This window comes from Struthio camelus, chromosome 3, assembly GCF_040807025.1.
Source record: "Struthio camelus isolate bStrCam1 chromosome 3, bStrCam1.hap1, whole genome shotgun sequence".
NCBI classification, from domain to species: domain Eukaryota; kingdom Metazoa; phylum Chordata; class Aves; order Struthioniformes; family Struthionidae; genus Struthio; species Struthio camelus.
This window is the reverse complement of record NC_090944.1, coordinates 102,016,731-102,039,721: the sequence shown is the minus strand read 5'-3', so window position 1 is coordinate 102,039,721 and position 22,991 is coordinate 102,016,731. Positions and strand designations below refer to the sequence as shown.

Here is a 22,991-nt window from a genome sequence, read left to right as displayed (position 1 = left end):
CAACCCTATGTGGCATCCTTTGCAGGACTCTCATACATCCTGCAGCTAGAAGGGCACTCATTCTTTCATAATGGAAGTCCTTGGATGCACCAGGAAAGAACCACTGTTGCCTGTACCTGTCCTACCCTTGAGGCTAGAGTCTGAATGCTCTGATTTCTGAGAGCAAGGTAAGTTGTTTCTCCCCCTCAACCCTGCAAATGCCAACCTTGCAGGGGAGGGGGTCTAAGCACCAATCCGCAGCACAGTAAATACCACTTACCTGCCGCTAACTTTAGCTGTGCTGTCCAATACCTCAGTAGAGCATTGAGCCAGATGCTTAAACCCAAAGGACAAGAAGGTACTAGGAAGGTTGACAGGATATGCATCATCTCTATCCTGCAAAGTCTGTACAAGGATGATGACAAGCCATTCCTGATCACAGCAGGACCGGGCCACCCAGAAGTACATGTGGCCTAACCTTGTTTTCCTCGTAACACATGATGACAGAGAAAGCAGAAAAAATGTAGGAGTCCCTCTGTGCCCACCTGAGAATCTGACAGTAACAGCCCCCACTAACAAACCAACTTACACCAATAATGACAAAATGGGAGTTTCAGTTCCCCTGCACCCTCTGAACCACACACACACACAACACCCTCGCTTTTAAGCAGATCTAATGCTTCTCAACAGCCCCTTCCCATCTTTGGCACTCAGGACTCAATAGCTTGCAGCAGCCAGGCAGATGGATTGCATTTCTTTGCGTTAACCTCACACCCACCGCATCAGCGGCTCCCCTCGCTCTGGCAGTGCTGCTCTGTGCTACCAGCCCCACTCAGTCAGCCAGCCAGCCCTTCAACTCATTGTTTTTCTCAGTGCTGCTAACACCTCCCAACACACACTCACTTTCTGAAACAGTTCCTTGTATACCCAGACATGGCAACTTCCCCAACACTCAGGCCCCTTATGAGCTGCCCTTCTTCCCGGTCATGAATATGAACTATTTATGTTCTACAAGGGCAAAGAGACTTACAGCCTATAACACAAACTAAAAAGTTTGGAGTAGCTGGGGGAGGCTGGTGGGCTCAACAACGTTCTTCACTTATTGAGGCATTAAGCAAGGTCAGCAGAGAGGTAGTCTCAGGCACAGGAGCAGAAGTAGGTGTAGGGAGGAACATGGACAAGAAAAGGGGAACGAAGGGCCACAGGGAAAGAAGCATGCACAGAAATAGGGAAAGTGGGCCACTGTGGGACTCAATCCTGCCCAGGGAACACAAGGTCATGAGAGGCAAAGGCCAGCAGGAAGCAATGAGGACCATCTTGTTGGTCCCACCACTTCATCTCCTGAGTCAGTAAGTCACTGCTGTGGATAACTGAGGATCCGGTCTTACCTTGTGAGGTCCGTTCATCCACAGCTGATCTCAACCTGCTCCTGACCGAGCTCCTCCAAATGGCAAGGAATACAGCTATCTCCTGGTCTCCTATGTCTCCCTGCTATGTCTCACAACAGAACTGTTTCCCAGCCCTTGAGAAAAGGGCTTTTACAGGAGGATGCTAAAGGTATGGCTGGAACGTTCTGGGGGTGCATACAAAGCACAAGGCCTTGTGGGGTGTTGCTGCAGGACCCAGGCCAGAGTGGCACATGCTCATCTAATGTTCCTGATGCTGCTTAATTACCAAACCATGCTTATAAATTGCTTGGGGAGAATGCTAATGGGAAGGGCATCTAAATCAATTCTGTATTCTAGACCTCAACTTCATGCTTGGTTCTTAAATAGGCTTTTCAAAACCATGATCTTTCCTTTGAAAAGAATTCTGGCTACATAGCTAACCTCCGTTCCGAGAGCTGCTTGTAAGAGAGTGCAGAATTGCCTGTAGGCAGCCAACAGAATTGTTGACTAACAGCTCAAATGAAAACGTCACCGTTGATAACTATTTTGATACTGAAGGGTATATGACAAAGAGTGATCATTAAGAATTTGCAAACTGAAGCATACAGAGTTAGATACAAATCTCTTGTAATTGCACTGAAGACTATGGGGCTTTATCCCATTTTTACCCCAAATTCCAACACATATTGCTCTAAGCCAGTCAAATCATGTTTAACTTTACAAGTCAGTCCACAGCAATATGAGTTTTTTTTAAATGGGATCTGCATTGGAAAAGCAATGTCTACAGAAATAGGAGAAAAAGACCTCCCTATCCTTTATGGCTGAAATGCCCTCTAGAAATCATAAGGATGGAAATGGCCCTATCCTACTGAAGCTGTCAACACTGTAGAATGCAGAGTTTCTGCAAAAACTTCCTTCCGTACCAAGCGAATACACAGCAGAGCGCTCTTTTTTTTGGCGCTATTCAGGGCCACAGGCAACTGGACTATCAAAGTCTGTGCTTCAACAACCAGAATTTTCAGAGGAATCACTCACTATAGCCAACACAAAGTGAAGCTTTCTAAGGCTGCATCTTTTACGATCTCGGATATACTTTCTGAGGAAGCAGTTGCTCAACTCTAGGCCAAAGTTTGGTGGTTCAGGCAACAATTAGGTTTTGTCTAGATCAGGCTGATGTGACTGTTTTCCCCATGCAATGTCAGATGCATGTAGAAGAAAGCAGCTCAACTGCTGAGTTTTCATGTTATTACTAACAGACAACATCTCCTTCTTCTGGAACTGAAAGTGACAGAGCTTCTTTATTTGTTTTTTTTCAGATTTAGCTCAAGAAGTTCCAGGACAATTTCTATCCCTCAGGTTGTGAAGAGAATAATATAGTATGTAACACTATGGAGAATTTTGATGACTGAATAGCTGGAAGGTCATCTGAGGGATCTTTCAACCCTAGATTCCAAAATTCATAGACAGGTAGCATGAGGTATGTGGGATTTAATGTGAATGGTTAATTTTCCTGTGAGGCTACGACAAAGAGAAGGAGAAACATTCCTGAGAGTGACAAATCATTTGTCTGCAGATTAAAAAAAAAAAAAAAAAAAAAAGCGACATTTTAACAGCAACAGTGCCATTCACCCAAAGCCTGTTCGAGCTGGGCAATGGGACTGCCTTCCTGAAGGCCAAGAAGGCAGTCCCTGGGAAAATCTATATTGTTTTACTTGGCTTGATTACAATTATCTGAGTATTATCAAGCCACAGACTTGTGTAGGACTGTTTATCAACATAAGCTCTGACTGCATATCAGTTTCTTTCCAAAAGAACAACAAAACACACCCACACATCAAACCAGGCATTTTCCAAACACCTTCCTGAATAAGGAAAACCCAAACACTTAACACGCTACCTTCTCTGCTGAGTTTTTCATCCTGTTGTACTGTATTACTAAATTATGGCATATTGCTTTCAAGAAACGTGCACTTGAATTTGGAAATTTGCATACAGCACTAGAAAAAATTAACATTAATGCTTTATTCCATAAAGTTAACAAAAACCCTGAACACAAAAACTGGTTTGAAAGTGAACAACAAAACAACTATGAGCTCTGCTGAAATTAGCATTCAGTGTAGAGGATTCTATTCAACATTTGCAGAGTACAAGGCAGAGAAAAACAAAATGTAGCTACAAAAAATATATATATTAACTAATTCTCCTGGTTCACAAAGTTTCTTCATTAGTTATGGTTAGGACTTGAGACTGATCGGCTAATGACAGCCATCACTAATTAATACATGAAAATAGAAGAAAAAATGTCCCGAGTCAAGCCAAGGCTAGAAAGAACATCAGCAAAGGAACAAGATAATACGTTTCGCCAGCAAAGCTAAAGCGTGTAAAAGCCCAAAGCGTTCCTTTTTGTTGTTCAGTTTAAGTGATAAGAAAACCTCTGCAAGGAAGCTTCTAACACCTCTCCATCACTGGATGTGCTTCATATAACCCTCTTATAGCTCACTACTATCTATCAAACTTACAATGCAATTTATTTTCAAGGTATTTACCTTAAAATTAGAACAGGTGGATGTACCTTTCTGACAATCAGAGTTTCTCTTTAGGCCTAAAATAACATCCCCTGTGCTCCTAAGAGAAAAAACACAAGGTTCACCTGACATAAGACTCATGATTCATGTCGCTTTGAGATTTCATTTTCTACTTGCTGATTAGAGTTTTTAAGGTTTCTGGAAGTACTTTATATCCAGGGATAGCCTGGAGTCACACATGAAAGATTAAAAATTAGGTCAAATAGCTAAATCTTCCTAACCTCCCCAAATTTGGTTACCATTTCATTACAGCCCCATTGCCCAGAAGATACATTTTTCAGAATGATGAAATGGTCAATACATTTTGGCTTGGATGGAACACAGCTGAGAATACCTCACTAAAAAGCTTTGCTTCTAGGCCCTTCCCGACTGAATGGGGCAGATGCTGTTTTAAGTGAAGCCACTGATCACCACTGCCCATTAATGCCGTAGCTAGATAAGTAGGCTTTGTGCTACACAGGCTCTGTACTATTTAGAACCTCACGAATTAAAACCAGTATCTTAAATTACCCTCTTGGGAAGGAGTAGGCAGCCACTGTGAGTGATGAAGCTCACAGGTATGAGCTTGCTTATGAACACTGTTCTCAAGTACACAGGATACCGTTTGCTGGACTAGCTGCAGTTTCCAAGTGACATGCATGCAGAAAGGATACCAAGCTAATCCAGTCTGGAAGCAACAAAGACATGAACTGCCGCAGTAAGACCTGTGCTCCAAGATAAAGGCTGCAATTACCTGCCATAGTTCACAGCAGATATTCTTTATCACTGATAATCTACACCAGCTGAGAGTCCCATTAGACCAGTATCTCTCACCAGAAGAGAACTGACATCAGTATTGTTCCCCCTGAACAGGAAAGCATACTTCTAGGATTCTTGACTATCTGGGACGCACTGCCCTCACTCAAAATGTAATTCTAGCTAGCAAATGAATGAGCTTATAAAATGAAATATCTGAATCCCATGAAATGGATTGGATAAAAAACAACTGCTAAATAAATTGATCTATACATACACATACCTAATTTTAAGTAATTTAAGATCTACTGATTTTAAGGAGACTTCTCTTCCAGGACTCTTCATATTAAAAATGCTTATTTTCAGCAAGGGATAATCCTTGCATTTTTACCAAATCTCTTCTAGTGTACTTGTCAACCACTACTCTTGGGTGGCCATTTGCAGCTATTGCACACTGAAAATACAGAATAACGATGAAATCCAGCTCCTTGGAAGAACAGAAGATTCGATAATGGATCTGGAAAAAGGATGCATGATGGAGAATGTGAAGTATATACAACTCAGTAGAAAAGCAGACTTACATAGCTCTTTTTATTCATCTGTTTTGATATATACTTTTATATAGGGGTGTGCGTATATATATAAAATATTTGCCACCGTTGGCAACCGCTGTTTAACGTCAGGGTTCTATGTAAAAGGCAAGCAGGTACTTTCCAAAGTGGTGTTTAGTCTGATGAGGGACATAATACACTCAAACAGATGCTTAGCTAGCCTAAGCTGCTTTTGAATTGTTTATGTTTGACTTTCTTTCAAATTTTACTACTTTTAATATTTTGTGACTTTAAGTCATCCAATTTGCTATAACACTACAAACTTTCTGTAAATGCTTCTGTAATTCTCCCCTTAATTTGCTCCTTTCCTGTTCTATTCTAAGTCACCTCAGGCCTCAACAGTAGGACTAGCCATCTTTGAATATATCTGATTTGGAGACAAAATGTGTTTCACAACATGCGCTCCTTTTGTAAAAAGGAAACAAAATGAGGCTACCTCCTTTAGTCGATTTCCAGGTGTCAACAGTCAAAAGAGCATTTCTATACAAAAAGCATGCCACAATGAGTTTATAACACCTCGGCTGAAGAAATAAATGGTGTTTTTCTTTTTATATAAACCACTAGCAAAGTAGAATGAAGCAAACAAAAAGTCCTTCAGATATGGCACACTTATTCAGGAAATCTATTATTTCAGGTCAGGCTGGCAAGTTGGTGGTGAGGTGGTGTAAGGGGAGAAGAATTTTAAATTCTAAAAATTTTGCAAACGGTTACAACAGTAAGAGGCACAAAAGACAAAATAGCGAGGCTTCTAGGAAAAAAAAAGAAAAAACAAAAAGTAGAGAAAGTGCTATTAAAACCATGCCAAGTGTTATTTTCAAAATGAATGTGTTTTATCAATCAAAATGAATACTTGTTATATTAGGCAGATTAAAAAAAAAAAAGATACTGTGAAAGTATTCAGGAACAAATTTTTCCTCAGTTAAAAAAAAAAACACTAAAGACTTTAAACAGAAACAAACGCTTGAAGAAAAGACATATGTTTATCTCTAGAAACTTATCTTCCAGTGTTCTTATACACACAGTAGGTAGAGCTGGGTGTAGAATTCATAGGAATTCGACCTAGAAAATAGCTCCTTTATTTTTATTAGTACTCTTTACATATCAATCTAATCTTTAAGACTGGCAAAGTGACTTGTGACAAGTTTTTAATGTTGAGGTTATGGGGTAGGTTTGTTTTACAGAATTTGTAAAAAGAAAAAACAAAAAAAAAAACATTCTCATCTGTTTGAATGCAGATACATCATCACAGAGGAGACAGTGCATACAATTTACAAGAGAGATTTGTAGTAAAACTTAGAGATACACAATGACAAAAGTCTCAATATAATACCCACTTGGAACCTCGGTGCATGTCTTTTTAACTGTACATATAACTTTAAAAAGATACAACCTTTTAAAATGTTTATACATTGAAGCTTTTTCATTAAAATCAAACACTTAAGAACAGTAGAAGTATAGCAGCAATATGGGAAAATGTCATCCACATGAACATTAATAATTAAAATAAAACCAATAAATATAGAAATATTATGTTGGTTTGAAGTTTGCGTTAAGCAACACGGGTAGGTAACATACCAGTTACTTAAGGAAAACTGTCAAAGAATCTGGATTTGTTCACTTTATGAACAACACTGTTGTATAGTTCAACCCTAAGTTACTATTTTAAAAGAAGTGTTGAATATCGATTTCCATCAACATTGTCCCGGAGTGCTTCCTGAAAAACTCACCTGAATTCTTAAGTGCAAGCTTGAGTATGATCCTTTTTGCATTTTTGCTATAAGAACTAAAGATGGTTTTAAATACAGATTCCTTAAAACTAGGCTTATTTTATTTACACTATTCAAAGTTTACTTTTCCTTCCAATAACAAAATGTGCAGGAGGATTTACTACATGCTATACAATGTAAAAATAGACTTTAAAAAGCCAGAACAATGTGAGTAAAACTGTACAGTGTTTGTTCCCTGCTCCAGTTCATTGCACTATTTAGTTTATGTGGACGAGTTGTCATGCCCAGAAGACTTACTGTAGGATCAGAACATCCACACACACACAGAGGAGGTAAACGCATACTGGCTTAGGCATAGTGCCAAATGAAAAAGATACTATGAGTTATATCCACAGAAAAGCTTCTCATCAAAGGAAGGAGCATGGCTAATTCTGAAGAAAGGCAGCCCTCTTCATGTTGGACACAGCACTGCAAAAGAATCAAATACATGTGGATAAACATCTGTGAAGTTAGCCTGCGTAAAAACATTGTATTGTGTAAACTGAAATACTTAACTGCCAAGTTCTACTCCAACAGTCACACTGTAAATCTAGGCTTCAACTGAGACTGTCAGATAGCATCCTCTTCTCAAAAGAGAATTAAGTGACAAAACCCACTATCTTTAACTAATATTACCCAGAAATGAGTTAACTAAAGGTCATGTCTTAAACAGTGCTTTTTGAAGTGTTCTATCAGAAAACAGAACATTCAATAAAAAGTGACTGCACGCAGCTAAGTTTTAAAATATGCACTGACAATATGGGATTCTAATTCTAAATTTGGTGTGTATTTGAATCACAGAGAGTGGTAAGACAAGACATGTCCTTCATGTGTTTCTCATTCCTTTCACGTGTAAGAGACACAAACCTCAGAACAATCCAGCTTTCAAACCAATGCTAGCACAACACAAAAGCAAATAAAGAAGTCAGGTGTAACAATTAAACAGAAAAATTTCAAAGATAAGAAAACAAATGTTCTCGTTATCTGAAATACTTGCAAAATTTAAAAGAAGAACAAGAGGTAAATTCTTGCTTCATTAATTTAAAACAAAAATCTGGGTTTTTTTTTTTTCAGCTTTTAGCAGAAAGTCCTAACTTTTCTTTCTGTCAAGCTGCATTGAAACTGGCAAACAGTATTTATGAGGCTGAAAAGATAGACAACATGACTGCATAGCAGCATTTTGTTCAGAAAGAAGTCTAGATGTGCATACTTCTAAAAACTACAGAAAGATGCTACTTTGCGCATTGTGATTTATCTGTCAAGTTCAATAATGCATCAAGGGAAAGACAGACAGTCTCTGTAAAAAAGTTAAATGCATACTGCCAATACACACGTGCTTTCATCTAAAGACCTGGTACCTGAGGTTGTCCGACACCTAAAAAGAATGCAACTAGAAGAGATATCTGTGCTCCCTGTTGCTTGTGTAGATCTTTTAATGGAAACAATGTTTTCAAAGCACATTATATTTGTTAAGCTATCAAAAAAGATCAGTAGAAAGACAAGCATAAACAACATTTAAATACAGGTAGCTCACTTAGCTGCCAGCTTCAATCTGAAAATATGTTTTCTAAATTAAGAATTTCTTAATACTGGTTTGATACTTCTTTCCTTATCAACAAAGGCATTCCCCCACCCTCTCTCAAATCTCAAATTTTCTACTTCACGATCCCTAGGGATAAGGCACAGTAGCAATATTAACACATTAAGATAATTATACTCAAAAAAATTAATGCACAGTTGCAAATACTTATCAATTCCATGTTACCATATAACCCTATTCTAAATCTACAAATTATAACATGAATCGTATCCTGGTGGGGGGAAGAATTACAATAAGCTTGCAAAGCAAATCACTAACTCCCTTTCATTATTACTAACTTCAGGATGAAAATGCTATCTGCAAAGTAAAAAGGCGTAAGAAAACTCCAAAAAGCAAAAACCTCCTCCAACATAAATTTAGGCTGCATCAAAAGCAGCACAAACTGTACAAGGCTACCTGCAATGTGTACCCGGTCCACCTTTGGGAATTTACATCTGAAGACACATTCCCTGTGGAAAAGATCCTGGGAAGAACTAACTGATCACTGGAAAAAAGGGACTTGAGTATGAGGACAAACGGAATGGATAGCATTTTTAACATTTTGGGGGACACAAGAGGGCAGCAGAAATTGGGAAAAGAGGATGCTTAAACATGTAAACACTACCAACTATTTTAAAACTAATAATCTCACTTGGAAATGCATATAGATACCCCTCCCCCAGCACAAACAGCATAATGCCTATGTGTAAACAGTGCTGAGTCGCACTGGCCTTTTTTGCTTCTTTATTATGCTACGTTTCTACAGGCAATTGAGCCTTGTTCTAAGGATTTTTACTTCCAGGTTTCAGATGCTTTGGCTGACGTTTTTACATACAACAGGTTATGGCCGGGGGGGGCGGGGGGGGGGAGGGTGAGGGGGAAGCATAAGAATAGCCCATGGTGACACGGGAGGTTGGCAGATCTCGTTATAGAAGTCTCCAGTTCCAGTCCCATGCCCTAGCTCTTTGACCAAACTGCCTTGCCTAGACAGACCGACTCAATCATCATTAAATGAAGATAGTGAACTTTAGGCAATAAACACTGTGGGTCTTCCTACATGATCCAAATTTAGTGTCTCACAAATTTGAGAATTGTATCCTCATTTAGATCTGTTCAAGATGTTCAAGATGGTGACATTTCTATAAAACGCTTCATGAAATTCAGAAGAGATAAATTTAATACACTTTTTGTTTCTATCAAAGCAGCAGTGATTTTGGCAAGGTTTCTTGTTAAACAAACACTCGCTGCTCGATCTTATGGTTCCATTTATTTTTCAATGTTCACAACACTTTATTTGTCCCATTATATTATGGGAACGATCCTATGGCAATTGTTAGAATCACATTTTTCCTCTCATAGTTTTCTTCAATGTATGATTCTAAACAATCTAAATAACTTCTCAACAGTAATTGACAGTATCTGGACAAGATCACTGCTAATTCTGTGGACAGCCATAACACACAGAAGGGATCAGCTTTAGACTAGCTTTAGACTTTTTTTTTTTTTGTAAAAACATAGCATTTAGAAAATTAATCTGCTGCTTTAAAAAATATGGTTAAGGACTTCCAAAAGATTCTTTTTTTCTTTTTTCTGTGTGAAATGCTAGAAATGCTAAAGCTAGAAAGAAGGCTGCAATTGCTGACAAGATCCCATACTAGCCGGAATTCCTGATAAAGCTACATCTGCCCTATTGTCATATACATATACATGCCCGCTCTTTTGTCTGAAGACTGGGAAGGCCTAGAAACGGTTATCTTTCTGCTTCTTTTGGAAAACAAATTCAAAACCCTAAGTCCTCACAAACACTTTCACCTCGCCAATACATCTTAAGCTTTCTCAGTGAAGAGAACAGATCCTTCAAAAAGCAGATCACTCATTTTACTTCGAATTTCAGTCAGTAAGTTGGAATTGCAGGTACAAATGCTGAGGTGAAAGTTGCTTCAAGCGATTGTTTTGAAACTTCTAATCCCCCTGCCCCTACCTGTCTTTAAAAATAACTTCCAGAAAATAAACAGGCGGCTATGCCATGTAGGAAGCATCAATGAGACATGAGGCTGGATGTCTTAGTGGCAGGAAGAGGAGAGAAGCAGACTGCAACTTCAGAAACAGCTGGAAGATTTTGCATCTTCCACAGGATACTCATGCACTGCAATGTAACACTGCCAGCTGGGCTAGCAGTATTTATGCAATCTAAACACAGCAACATGAAGCTCTGTGCTGACTATTTTGTATATCTGTGATGGCTGTAGCGCAGACCCACAGAAGAGCAAGAAAACATTAGTTTCGTTCAGTAATAAAACTGTGGTAGCAAAGGGGGAAAAAAAAATCCTTTTTCCTTTCAGCATCAAGTGACAGTGGCAAAAGGTTACTTTTTGCACTCCAGCCATTTCTGTTTTACAATTTAAAAGCAACATTGCTTCTCAGAAAGTGATGAAAGAGCCATCTGATCTGACATATTTAATGAGCATTATGTTTTTGTAATTGTCGTAACCAGCTGGTAGAACATCCCTGGTCATTTTAAAGTCATGAGCACGCAGAGGCAGAGGTAGGAGGGGACCACAATATCAAACTTCACTAGATCATCCTGTCATGGGTTCAGCTAATCTGCTCTTATAAAAAGTCTTCTATGCAGGAGATTCCTCAGTTTCCTTAGGCAGCCAGTTCCTTAGTCACTATCCTAGTAATCTGAAAGCTTTTCTGGATAGCTACGCCTGAAAGTAGGGGGCTCTATAAAAGGCAATAAGCAAAAACATCTATCTAACATAAGAAGGATTTTTAAAAGGGTAAGTAAAAACTAGAACAATCAAGGGGATCAACTGAAAGGATCTCCATCTCCATGCTCTTACTCTACCACAGTCATTCTGCTAAGCTACAGAAATGGTCCTCTTTCAAGAGGAAGCCTGTCAGAGTTTCTACAATACCGTGTAGCCCTCTTTTGGGTATTCTTGAGGCTAACAGCACACTAAATTTTATCTACATCTTTAAACTTATGGTACTTTCAAATGCCTGCAAGATGAGAGTGATTAGAAATCATACGGAAGGAGTAAGTCAAATGATAATATTTGAAAAAAATAATGAAACCTGGAAAACATGATACCAAATGAAGATAATGACTTAGCATCATACGAACTTGAAGCAGAACATAACGAATTTTTGGGCTGCAAAGCAAAAGGCATCCATCCTTCCTTTTGTACACCTGCTTGTCTAGACCTTGTGAGTTCTGATGCACATGCTAAGCCTTAAAAACTAAAGAAGATGGGACCATTTCTATGCCAAGAATTAAGCGAGAACATAAGCATTAGTATAAACTTGGTGAAAATGAAATCACAAGAAAAAATGCTTAGAAGTAATTTAAGAATGTGGAAACCATCTGGAACATTTCCTTAAAACTCAAGACAGCAGTGGTTCTCATTAATATAAGTGGTTCTCTCTGTTAGTATAATCGATACATCAGAGAGCAAAAAAACCAAAAAAGATTAGTAGATAAGCCTTATAACATGTAAAGTAAGTATGATTTTCCTATTGATCAGAAGGTATCATTTCTTTTTTTAACAAGGATATAAGCACTTCAGTTAGCAAATGCATTATTACCATAGGCAGTTTGAGTTCTGGTTCTGAAAAATCTGTACATTACATGTTTTTAACTAAACCACTTTACTTTGTAAATCAGACTGCTCTGCTGCTATTGATATCCTTCAGCTAATTGAAAATATGCCACATATTTTTGCTATTTTATACTATCACAAATAAGATCAACACAATGTTTCATTTATGAACTATATGCTCAGAAATCTCTGACAGGAATGTAACAAAATCTAAGTGAGAGCTCATTTGAAAAAAAGATAACATAATTCATGAGTGCTGCAGGACTACTCTTTTTCAAACACATATTGTATCCACATCAATTTAAAATAAAAGATCCTTGTTAATGACTACAAGCTAAGAATCACACTCACCTTTTAAAATATAGTCTGTTAACAAGCTTGGCACTTTCTCGCTATCCTCTTTCATGGCGTGAAGGACTAAAGTAGATAAAGACAAAAACAGTAATTCAGGTATTGACTCAGAAATCAAATACATCACTGTTGAAAAAACAACACAGTGAAGCTGTTTCAACTATTCATAGGGATATTACTACCAGATCAGCTAGAGAACACTTAGCTGCAATATCAGAACGTACCATGACATGCAACATCTGCACCTTTCACTTGTATAATTCTCACTGAACTCCACAGTAGGTGGATGCAAGCGACCCATTTCCCATGGTTAAGTAACTACGGCAAATGTCACCAACCTAAAAATACTACACTTAATATTTCATTGTTCTCTAACAGCTGAAGGAAACTACATTTTCTATTTCATGTATTTCCATGCACTATGAGAAAAAGAACTATTTAACATAGAAAAAAGGTATGAATATTTTCTCCTTGTTCTACTTCACAGGTGGCAACATTTAGGAATTTTAAAATAGGATACTTACAGTCAGAATTCTTTTTAACTTTATATTGCAATTATAAACCCATTAATGTTTTGTACTTCTTTGTTATTCTCCCCATCAGTTAATTTTATGAGGCCAATTTGTCCTCGGCTTCAAAATCTATTAAATTCTATGAGGTCTGCCAAGGCTTTAACTATTTTTACTTTACCTTACTATTTTCACCGTACTTCAGATTTGACTACAGAAAGTCAGTTTTCCAACACATTGACATTTAATCTTTCCTCACGTTTTGTAGTGAGGACTGCAACTCCATATCTGGCAATCAAACATTTACGCAAGGAGGGTAAGGAGAGAGCTTTCTTAGCATTTCTGACTGTATTTTACCAGAAACAAAAAAACAAGAAAAGCCCCTTCTCCCCACGAAAAACCTCTTCAAAAGAAAGTCACCGTATCCAAAACTGAATTGTACTAGCAACTGCTGGAAGGCTGGAGATCTCAGATAAGAAAAGCAGGCTCCATTACTTAAATTCTCTCTCTGATCTTCACTCCCGAATCATACAATAACATCACTTTTCTGAAGAAACACTGCTGTAAATGAGCTGATGAAAATGTTTTTTCAGCAACAGTGAATGTTACCAGCTGTAGCCTAGAAAAGCCTTAAAATACATTACTGAGTTTGGAATTTACTGAGAATAATGTCAGAGTGCCATTTTCGTGATTTATATGCAAGCATGATTAATTTTGAATTGACATTTCTGAAGGAGAAAAAGCTTTTAGAATAACTCTTAAGCAAGAACAAACTTGCTAGCTTGAACTTTCCAAAGAGAATCACGTCTGAAACAGAACATGATGGAAGTAAACAATAATCATCTAAAGACTGAAAAGGAAGAAGCATTTTTAAGACATGTATATATCTGTCACACTGTACTTGGCATGAAAACCTCTGTAACTGATGTTTTACGTGCATCTGTGCTTCAGTATTCAATATACCTAGTCTAAGCAGCCTTCTGAAAAACCCCTATCTCCTTCCAAACAGTATGCAGAAAACTGAAGTTTTCCAAAACTTTGACTTTCTGAATTGAAGCTAGGTTACATATGCCTGAAGTACTCTAGAGCAGGTGATGCATATGTTTTCCTACACAACAAAGAAGGTGATATAAGTAACAAAATTACCTACTGTTTTGAGAGTCTGTTCCACTGACCAGTTCTAGTCTTCTCAAAGACTCAAAAGAAGCTAATTCTGAATGTGATTTAGGTGCCAAATTTCCCTTTATGCTCACAAAAAGTTTCCTACTCCAGATAAAAGCCTGAAAATAACCTGAGTGAAGTCTGACTACTGAAGGCCATGAGTTTCAGAATGACGCACAGCTTCACTTAGTATTTAGAGTTTTTCTTTTCCACATATGAATACATTGCCCTTTACTGGTCCAGCAAAACAAGAACGAATCATTGCGGATTTATTTTTAAAGGGATCTGAGCTTAAAAAAAAAGAGAGATCTTTTGGTTTTTCATTTGTTCAAAACACATGGTGTGAATGATAAAAAGTTTTAATTAGTCTCTGGACAGTTCAAGAAGGTATAAAGAATACAACATTTCAGGAGAACGCTGATAGAGGATTCTTGCATAATACTTCTCTAGTCAGCATAGTTTTACTTAGTTTGCTATACCCAGTAGCAATTACTAAAACTAAGATCTTCCAGAATACATAAGACATTCGGCGTTGAAGAATTTAATTAAGACTGATCATAAACAGCATTCCCTTTTTTAAATAACAAAAAATGTTTAGAAAATACTGGGCTCTCTTTCTCTAAGAGGATGCTGCATTGACTTCAGCAGACTTTCCTAGTACCCTGAAAGTATTCTTATTTTGAAGCATTTAAAGCTCTTGTTCGTTCACAATTTTCAAGTATTTCAAAGGGATGAATTTGCCTTCTTCAACAGCTGTTACCAGCAACAAATATTAGCTCGCAAGGAATTAATTTAAAAACTACACTGACGAGCCAAAAAGCCTTGTAGATCTGGACAAGCACTCTTAATCAGAGTACACTAAACAGCTTACTGGCAAACACCACCGATCCCGTGTAATTGCCGGCTGTAGATCTCTCATGAGCATGTTCCACGGCTGATACTAGAACATTCTGATCATTAACAAGAAGATTCTCATTTTATATGCAATATCTGTTTTATGTTTTGAGAGAGACAGAATCACTTTCTAGGTATGCATGCTACAAAACATCAGGAAATATTTTTAATCACTAGTTTATGGAACATGATCTTTTTAATTAAGACGGTACAGCATTAAGCAACTCGACACGTGTAAGCTTGTCTGTCATTCCAATTTGTTATGAAATATTCTCAACGTGACTGAAAGAATCAAAAGCACAAAAATCATAGCACACAGAGATACTTCATAAACTCCAAATCTGTTTATAAATAAAACTGTTTTAATGCCTGCCTAACAGCAGCACAAAACACGAGTCTGCAACTGAACGCGAGGATCAAGTTTCAACCAATCCACCGAAGGCAATACTGTTAATACTCTTTACAGTGTATTTGTACAAGTCATTTTGTTAATAAACAATGAAACAACAGAATTCACTTTCAGAATGCTTTTGCCTTTTTTTCTGTTTAATGTCGACAGCTGGCAATAGCTTCAAGTGAAATTTAAATATAACGAAAGGATAAAACTTCTCTGCAGCAGTAAACACAAAAAATATATTTGTTACAGTGTAACTACAAACTCCCAGCTAAGAGAGCCTGTGCAGAAAGATATAAAGAATCTAAATTCTCTGTTTAAATGTTTCATTTACTTCAGAATGTATCCCATATTTAATTTATCTTTCAAGAAAACATACAAACAACCTTCCCCCATCCTTCAGCCACCAGTGGTGCAACAGACCTGTGTAGCTCGAAAGTACCTTAAGAAGTTCTTTACATCCAAAGCCCTGCACCGAAATCTGGTCAAATGGCGTTCCACCACCTATTTCTTTAACCTGCTCCTACAAACTTCAAATGAGAGAGATGCCATAATCCCAGAGATACTCTGCTATATTTAATCACCGCAATAATTAATGATTTTTTAAAAATAACCTTAATTTTAACGCCAATTAAAGTAACACAGAGAGGACTTAGATTTTATAAGTAATTTTGAGAATCTAGCCTAACGAATGCTAAAAGAACCTAATTTAACAGGGGTATTTAAAGCACTGTCAAAACGCAGGCTTGGTTTATATTCTGAAATTACTGTAATTTATTAACCCACAAAGCAGAGACAAGCAGGCTATTTTAAAGGTACCCAAATATAACCTTTAGATGGCTAATTTTAAGTGTCCCAACACCCATTTTAATTTTCAGAACTTGCTACTATATAATAACCTCAACAACACACAGTCAGTTTAAACAAACAGGAAAATATCAGCTACTATAGGGCAGCAGGGAGACAGTATTGCCAACTTGATGATATAGAGCGTTTCCAAAAAGCTCCAGCGGTTGAAGTAACATGAGAACCTTTGGTTTTTGATACATACAAGTTTCTAGCCTTCAGGGTTTCAAAGAACAGCTAGAAAAATATGATGAAAACAATCCCTAAGACAATTAAAGACCAGCCAAGATGCACAGTTAAAAATCACGCTATTGTAAGTAAATGACATAGGGTAGGAGGGAAAGATAATTGAACGATTCATTGTTTTTGAGCAACAACAGTTGGCAATACAAGGAGGAAAGAATGAGTGGGGAACATCATATGCTCACTTTTGGTTAATGTTTGAAGATCTTCAACAGATGGGGGTCCATTTTTCTTCTCATAAGGAATGACGGTTGTTAAATACTGTCAAATGAAAAACAGAGTTACTTGACAGCTATTTTATGTAATTTATGTTGCTTGAAATTTCTTTTTCAAAAATTGCAGCAATTAAAATTGTTAGCCACAAATAAAAGCTTTTCAAAATATCGTATTTTACAAGACATTAAGATTCTACCTCTCTCATCTCAAAGCTAATCTCACAGCAGCCAACTTCTGTTTCTTGGCAAATCATGGAAAGATCATTTTAAAATTCATGAAGTAAACATTAAATTTTTTGGAGCTTTTTACAGTAAGAAGTTTCTCTGTTGCGTTTCACCCTCAAAGCCTAAGCACACCAATGGCAAAAATCTCTCTTCTCTTACCCTAAAAATAAAGTCATCAACCAGAAGTCCTCCAGGAAATATTGTAAGAAGTACTTTAAATATACACAAGCTGAAAGAACAACCTTCCCATCACCTCCCACTCCAACAACAGCTTCCAACACTATAAATGTAGATGAATAATTTTCACATGTTCTCTCTCCCTCCTACTCAAAAAAAAAAAAAATCACCAAAAAACTTAAAAAAAAATCAAGCAAGTGATACTGGCCGTGCCAAAATCTGATATCAATTCCTTCTTTCCAGTAACCACATTAAAATAACATTCTTTCCATGGAAATAGTTCTTATTTATGTTGCTTTGAATTTGTTTGTGAAACTCTGATAACATTCAGCTTTTTAAAAGATAACAGGCAAAACAGATAGAGGCTATATGGGTGCATAAGGTAAGCTGCTCAGGTTTGTATAAGTGTGATAACAAGTATTTGAAAAAATCTTCAAACGTGGCATACACTGTTTGGACAGTCTCAAAACAGCCACGGGATTTTTCTCAATGATTGCTCAACTCTTATTAAGTATGTGAAACACTCCTAGGATTCTGACAGATCAAAGAGCATTCCCTACCACCATCTCTGAAGCTGTTCTATAGTCCTCATATACTGATCCCCTATACTTCTAACCAAAAGGAACAAGACAAGTCTAACTAAACCATGATAGTCCATCATTTGGATTTTTATTTAAATTCTCAATTTTAATAGTCAAGATGTATGCTAACAGATTGCCTCCAATTATCTCTACTTTTGTTCCATTTACCCTTGAAAACGTTCATTCTCAGCTTTGCCAAAGAAAATCAAAGTAAAATTTTTCTTAAGTCTTTCAGGACTTTCATATCTGGAGTGCAATTAAGAGTTGTTTTCAAATTACTGAAGCAACTTTTATTGTTATTTTAAGATTTTTATTAAGTGCATTTAGGCTCCATTTTACTTTGCAGCCTGTATGAATGCATAATCTTCTAAAAGAAGCATTTCAAAAGTCCTGAAATCACTGGAATTTTCCTCAGTGAAAAAAGCTTTCTGAAATCTCCCCGAATTTAATTTTCAGGGGAATTTCAGGGGAACTTTTTTCTGGGTTAAGAGATATAAGACAGAAGATAAAACAACCTTCTCTCTCTCTCTCATTCAAGTCAAGAGAGATATGGTTCAATCTCCATGTAACAGTCAGAAAATACATCTCCTTCTTCAGACCCAGTAGTAGCACTTCAGCAAGGGCAAGGGTAATTCAGACTCCTTGTGAATAGGTTCACCTTGCAGACCGAGAGTTAATGCCAACAGGGTTTAACTGTAGGCATATTTAGAGGGGGATCATGCACCTCATGTCCAGTCATATCCTCTGTCTAAAAGCCAGACAGACTCTGCTGCATATAACTTAAGGGAACATATTGCATGGATGTACTGACACCAAAACATTATGAAAACACATGGCTTTTTATTTCCTCCCTTTTTCTTTAGCATTTTCTCACATCCACTTGGCACTGCAGAGGAAAACATGCAACGCTTCTTAGGAAACTGTCCAAGAGGCAATTTTCAGTTTCTTTTCCCATGGATGTAACCAACAGGTATCACAAAATAGAAATTCATATTCTTCCCAAAATTAACTGAAACAAGAGCTAGATAAGGCTGTTGAATCTGCGTATGTCAGAGATGAAAGTAAATCTAACTCAGAAATCAGATATCAAAAAGCTGTGATTCCCAGCCTTCAGAACTAAGTGGCATTTCGTCCTTTACCTAGGCCATAAGTTACCGGGAAATGTTTCACTGCACCAAATACATATTCCCTATTTTCTTTCTGCTTTAAAAAATCCACCTTTCTCCATAAGTTTTCCTTTAAAATGAAAAAAAGGATTAAGCAATTTCTCTCTTAATTTCCAAAATCATCGTATTTTTGTCATCCATACTTGGATGCTGGGATATTAACAATGATAAGGCTTTACAGCAGTACTTTAAAACTCATTCCTGGAATAGCTATGTGAAGGATAATGTTATGAAAAGGAGGGGGGGGAAGGGTCTATCCTACAGCTTGCTGACACACTCAAGTGTTAAGTCTACTGTTATTTGTAAAATTTTGAAACAAATTTGGCCATACGATAAGCAGCACCTCCACTGTAATTTTAAATCACTCATAAGAAGTACACAAGATGCCTGAAAAGCAAAATGACTATCTTGAAATTTATTCTGGAAATATGATCACAGAAGGAACTGCCAACATTTCAGTGATTTTTAATGTATTTGGAAGTAAGTAATACCAATGGCATATCAGATGAAAAAGGGCTGTATTTTCTGTAACTGTCATTTCCTATTGGAAATTTCTTTTTAAATTTCACTATCAGTGCAGATGATGAAAAATTCTAAGTCAGTGTCCCTTATTTTTCAAAATAACAACAAAAAAAACCCTCCCACACACGAAGGCACCTACCAGAGTAATACTACCCAGAAAATAGTAAAGGTGTTAAATACCATTAAAATTAATGACAAAGAGTTCTGAAATAACCGAACCAACAGCATAAACTTTGACACGTGACTGCATGTGTTTGAAAGCCTAGCTTCTAAAGCACACCAAATGGAAACTGCCTGTACTTGTTAATTTTATCTTCAAATTTTTTTTTTTTTAATATTACTTCAGAGAGTTTATTAGCTAGCAGAAAAAACCTGGATATGAAGCTATAATGACAGCCCACCTAGAATAACATTCAAATGCATATTTTAAAACTAGCACTAAAAAAAATTAAGATGTTCAACTGTATCTGAGCATCTAATCATAACGTTTTGACTTTGTAACTTCCTGCAGTAAGAGAATAACACCTGAATTTTAAAAGCAGGGCCATGGTTTAGTAATGTGACCAAAACAAACAAAACAAATAACCTTCAATCAACAGACTTCACACAAATCCCATACAAGCCTGGCTTTCCAGGACTAAGCCAGGAAACAGCCGAATAACATTCGTTCCTACCTTTCTCCCCTATTTTTCATTTTAAGGCCTTGTTATATCCATGGTTGGCTTTAAGATACAGGAAGGCAAAAAACCTTAAGCCTTAACAAAGATATAGCACAAGGTAAATTATGGAAAAAGCATTATCATCATGAAAAAGAGCATTAGCACATTAGCTGGAAAACTGATCAGAACACTTACCAAATCAATGATAATGTTAATAAAAGGATTATCCTTACCATGGGGGGGAGGGGGGGGTGCATTTGCAGAAAGGCAGGTATACAGAAGTCATTGGGAACCAAAAGTAAGAGGGACTAGCATGGCTGAGCATATTCCCTTTCTGAAAATACATGATGCTTAAAAACTACTACAGATATAGGTAAATGGCTGCAATATATTATTATAATATAAAATGGCAAGGGAAAAACAAAAACAAAACAGTACAGCTAAAACTCAACCAGAACTGAGATTACGTAGAGCGCTAAAAACTCTGTTGGGGTAGTTCTGTGAATGTGTTCAGGTTCCCTGAAGTTGAGGACAAAAAAAAACTAGACCTATGTATTCATGAACCTTGTTTGAGAAAGAGGATAATCCCCTGATTTATAACGTTGTGATTCAGGAATGACTTGAGAACAGTCATTTATCTCCTGAACCCCTCAGCAGGATACTCCAGCCTCCTCCCAGGCAAAGGCCCAATCAGTGATGACGTTTAAGCTACTGGTAGTTTGTAGCCTCAACAGAAAAAAAAATCTAACCTACTCTTCTCACGCAATTATGCAAACTACAATGGGTAAGTACACGGATATTTTTTGAACACCAAGTAAACAATGCATCAAATACAAATACATGCTGTCTCATTTTCAGAATACTGAACAAGAACATGTCTCTGAAGATATCCAACGTCTGCGCAAACTTCTCTCTATATGATCTATTTCAGAGCAGATTCATATAAAATACATACAATTTATACTGCTGAAATGATAGCTGAATACAATAAGGTATCACTGAAATGTCACCACGTCAGAGCATCTCAGCATATCTGCCATCCCGCCACAGTGACAAAGGGCATTTTACAATCAACGATATAGCAGAATCATCTGGTTGCCTGACTTAAAGGTGCATTCCAGAAAATAGCAGCATTCCATAGCATGTGGCCATCTGCCTCCATACCTGCAATACAGGAAATTCTGGCAAGTTTGTCGTCATACCAAGTCAGCTATATTCGTTACTCACTGGGGGGAAACGAAGGCTTGAATATCTTTCTGGGCTTAAGGAACAGAAGTACTACTGTGCATTTTACCTAGTTACTAAAATTTGCATTTCAGGCACTTTGCAGCATTAAAACAACAGTTCTCTCCTGCCCTAAATGGTCAGATTGCCAAGATAAAAACATTTATGTATTCCTATTCTGCATTTGACTACTACTGTGATTACTGTGACTACTTGATATCGGCACTGTGTATTTTGTGTTGTATAACTTTCCAGAAATCTTTTTTTTTTTTTAAGCCACCCTAAACGATAAATGGATCCACTACTACGAACAAATATACTACATATGAAATCCAGAAAGCACAGTCTGCCTCATTTTCTTTTTATCAGTCCTACAGTTTTTGATGACCTGGGACAAACTGCTTGGTCTTTACTGGAAAATAGGACAGCATGACTAAGGGGAAAAAAAAAAAATCAATTCCCATAAAAATCTAACTAGAGATGTTTTCTACTACCAATGAAGCGCACAGACTAGCCTCCTCACAACACCCCATCTTTTTGAATACTTAAACATTAAATACCAACACTTTTAGTATGTGTGCCAAAAGCCTAACAATAGCATAAACATCAGCACTTTACCACAATAAAGAATGTACTTTATAAATATTGCAGTACTGAAACAAACAAGTATTACTTTGAAACACAGAATAAAAATCATGTTATTTAGCTATATGCGACATCTACACAGATATCCACTAAAGCTTGGCTTCTGTACTGCACATGTCAACATTTAATTAGTCAAGAAAAACTTACCTTTAGCTAATGTACTTATATTTTTTATATATATGTATGTATGTATTTCAATAATCTCCATTGCATACAATTGGCTGCTTTTAGTAAGACGTAGTTTTCAAAGACAAAAAGACATACAGTTCATGCACATGTGTAGATGCTACTGTTTTTAGAAACATCAGCTCTGAACATTAGAAGGGAGAAAACACAAACACACAAATAAGCCCAAAAAACAACCAAGCTCTGTTTTCCGTATCAGACATCACCCAAGTCCTCAGTGCTGAAGGCTGAAATGAAATCTATAACCTGATATATATCCTTATTTTGGACGTTAGATATTCATACATATGCAGTGTACTTTAAGCATGTATTATGCCAAAACTCACTTTTATTCTTGGGTAGCAAACAAAAGCTATTATTTCAGTGCATCAGGACATTAAGTCCTAATTGTCTCAAGCTGTTGAGGAGAGAAAGAGACTGTAGGCTGACCACAGTCTTGAGGCAGGGTAAGATTACATGTATCAACATATTTACTCTGTTTTTTCCCCTATTTCAGCATTTACTTTTGGCCTATACGTAATATAACTGTCAATTTTCAAGATCTCAGCTCCTACCAACAATGCAAGCAAAGAATGAAGAAAAGAGAGCGGATAGCCCAGCACCTGTTTCTCTCCACCTGAGTTTCCAAACGTGTGGCGGAGGCCATTCTGTATGACATTTGAGATCCCTTCCATGCTGAAGCGCTAAAGGTAGCAAGAACATGGCAGAGAGGAAAAAAAAGGGACAGAGAAAAGTTCAGAAGACT

General features: G+C 37.2%; 1 protein-coding gene across 1 annotated transcript in view; it reads right to left on the bottom strand.

Moving 5' to 3' along the window:
- Nucleotides 1-6,426: 6,426 nt before the first annotated feature.
- FEZ2 (fasciculation and elongation protein zeta 2) overlaps nucleotides 6,427-22,991 on the bottom strand; it is a 32,090-nt gene continuing 15,525 nt past the window's right edge. Inside the window, exons 6-9 of the mRNA XM_068939365.1 lie at nucleotides 22,849-22,929; nucleotides 16,832-16,907; nucleotides 12,600-12,665; nucleotides 6,427-7,493 (exon numbers count right to left, since the gene is read on the bottom strand). Coding sequence (XP_068795466.1) covers nucleotides 7,477-7,493; nucleotides 12,600-12,665; nucleotides 16,832-16,907; nucleotides 22,849-22,929 — 240 coding nt within the window. The 3' untranslated portion in view covers nucleotides 6,427-7,476. The remainder of the gene's footprint in view (nucleotides 7,494-12,599; nucleotides 12,666-16,831; nucleotides 16,908-22,848; nucleotides 22,930-22,991) is intronic.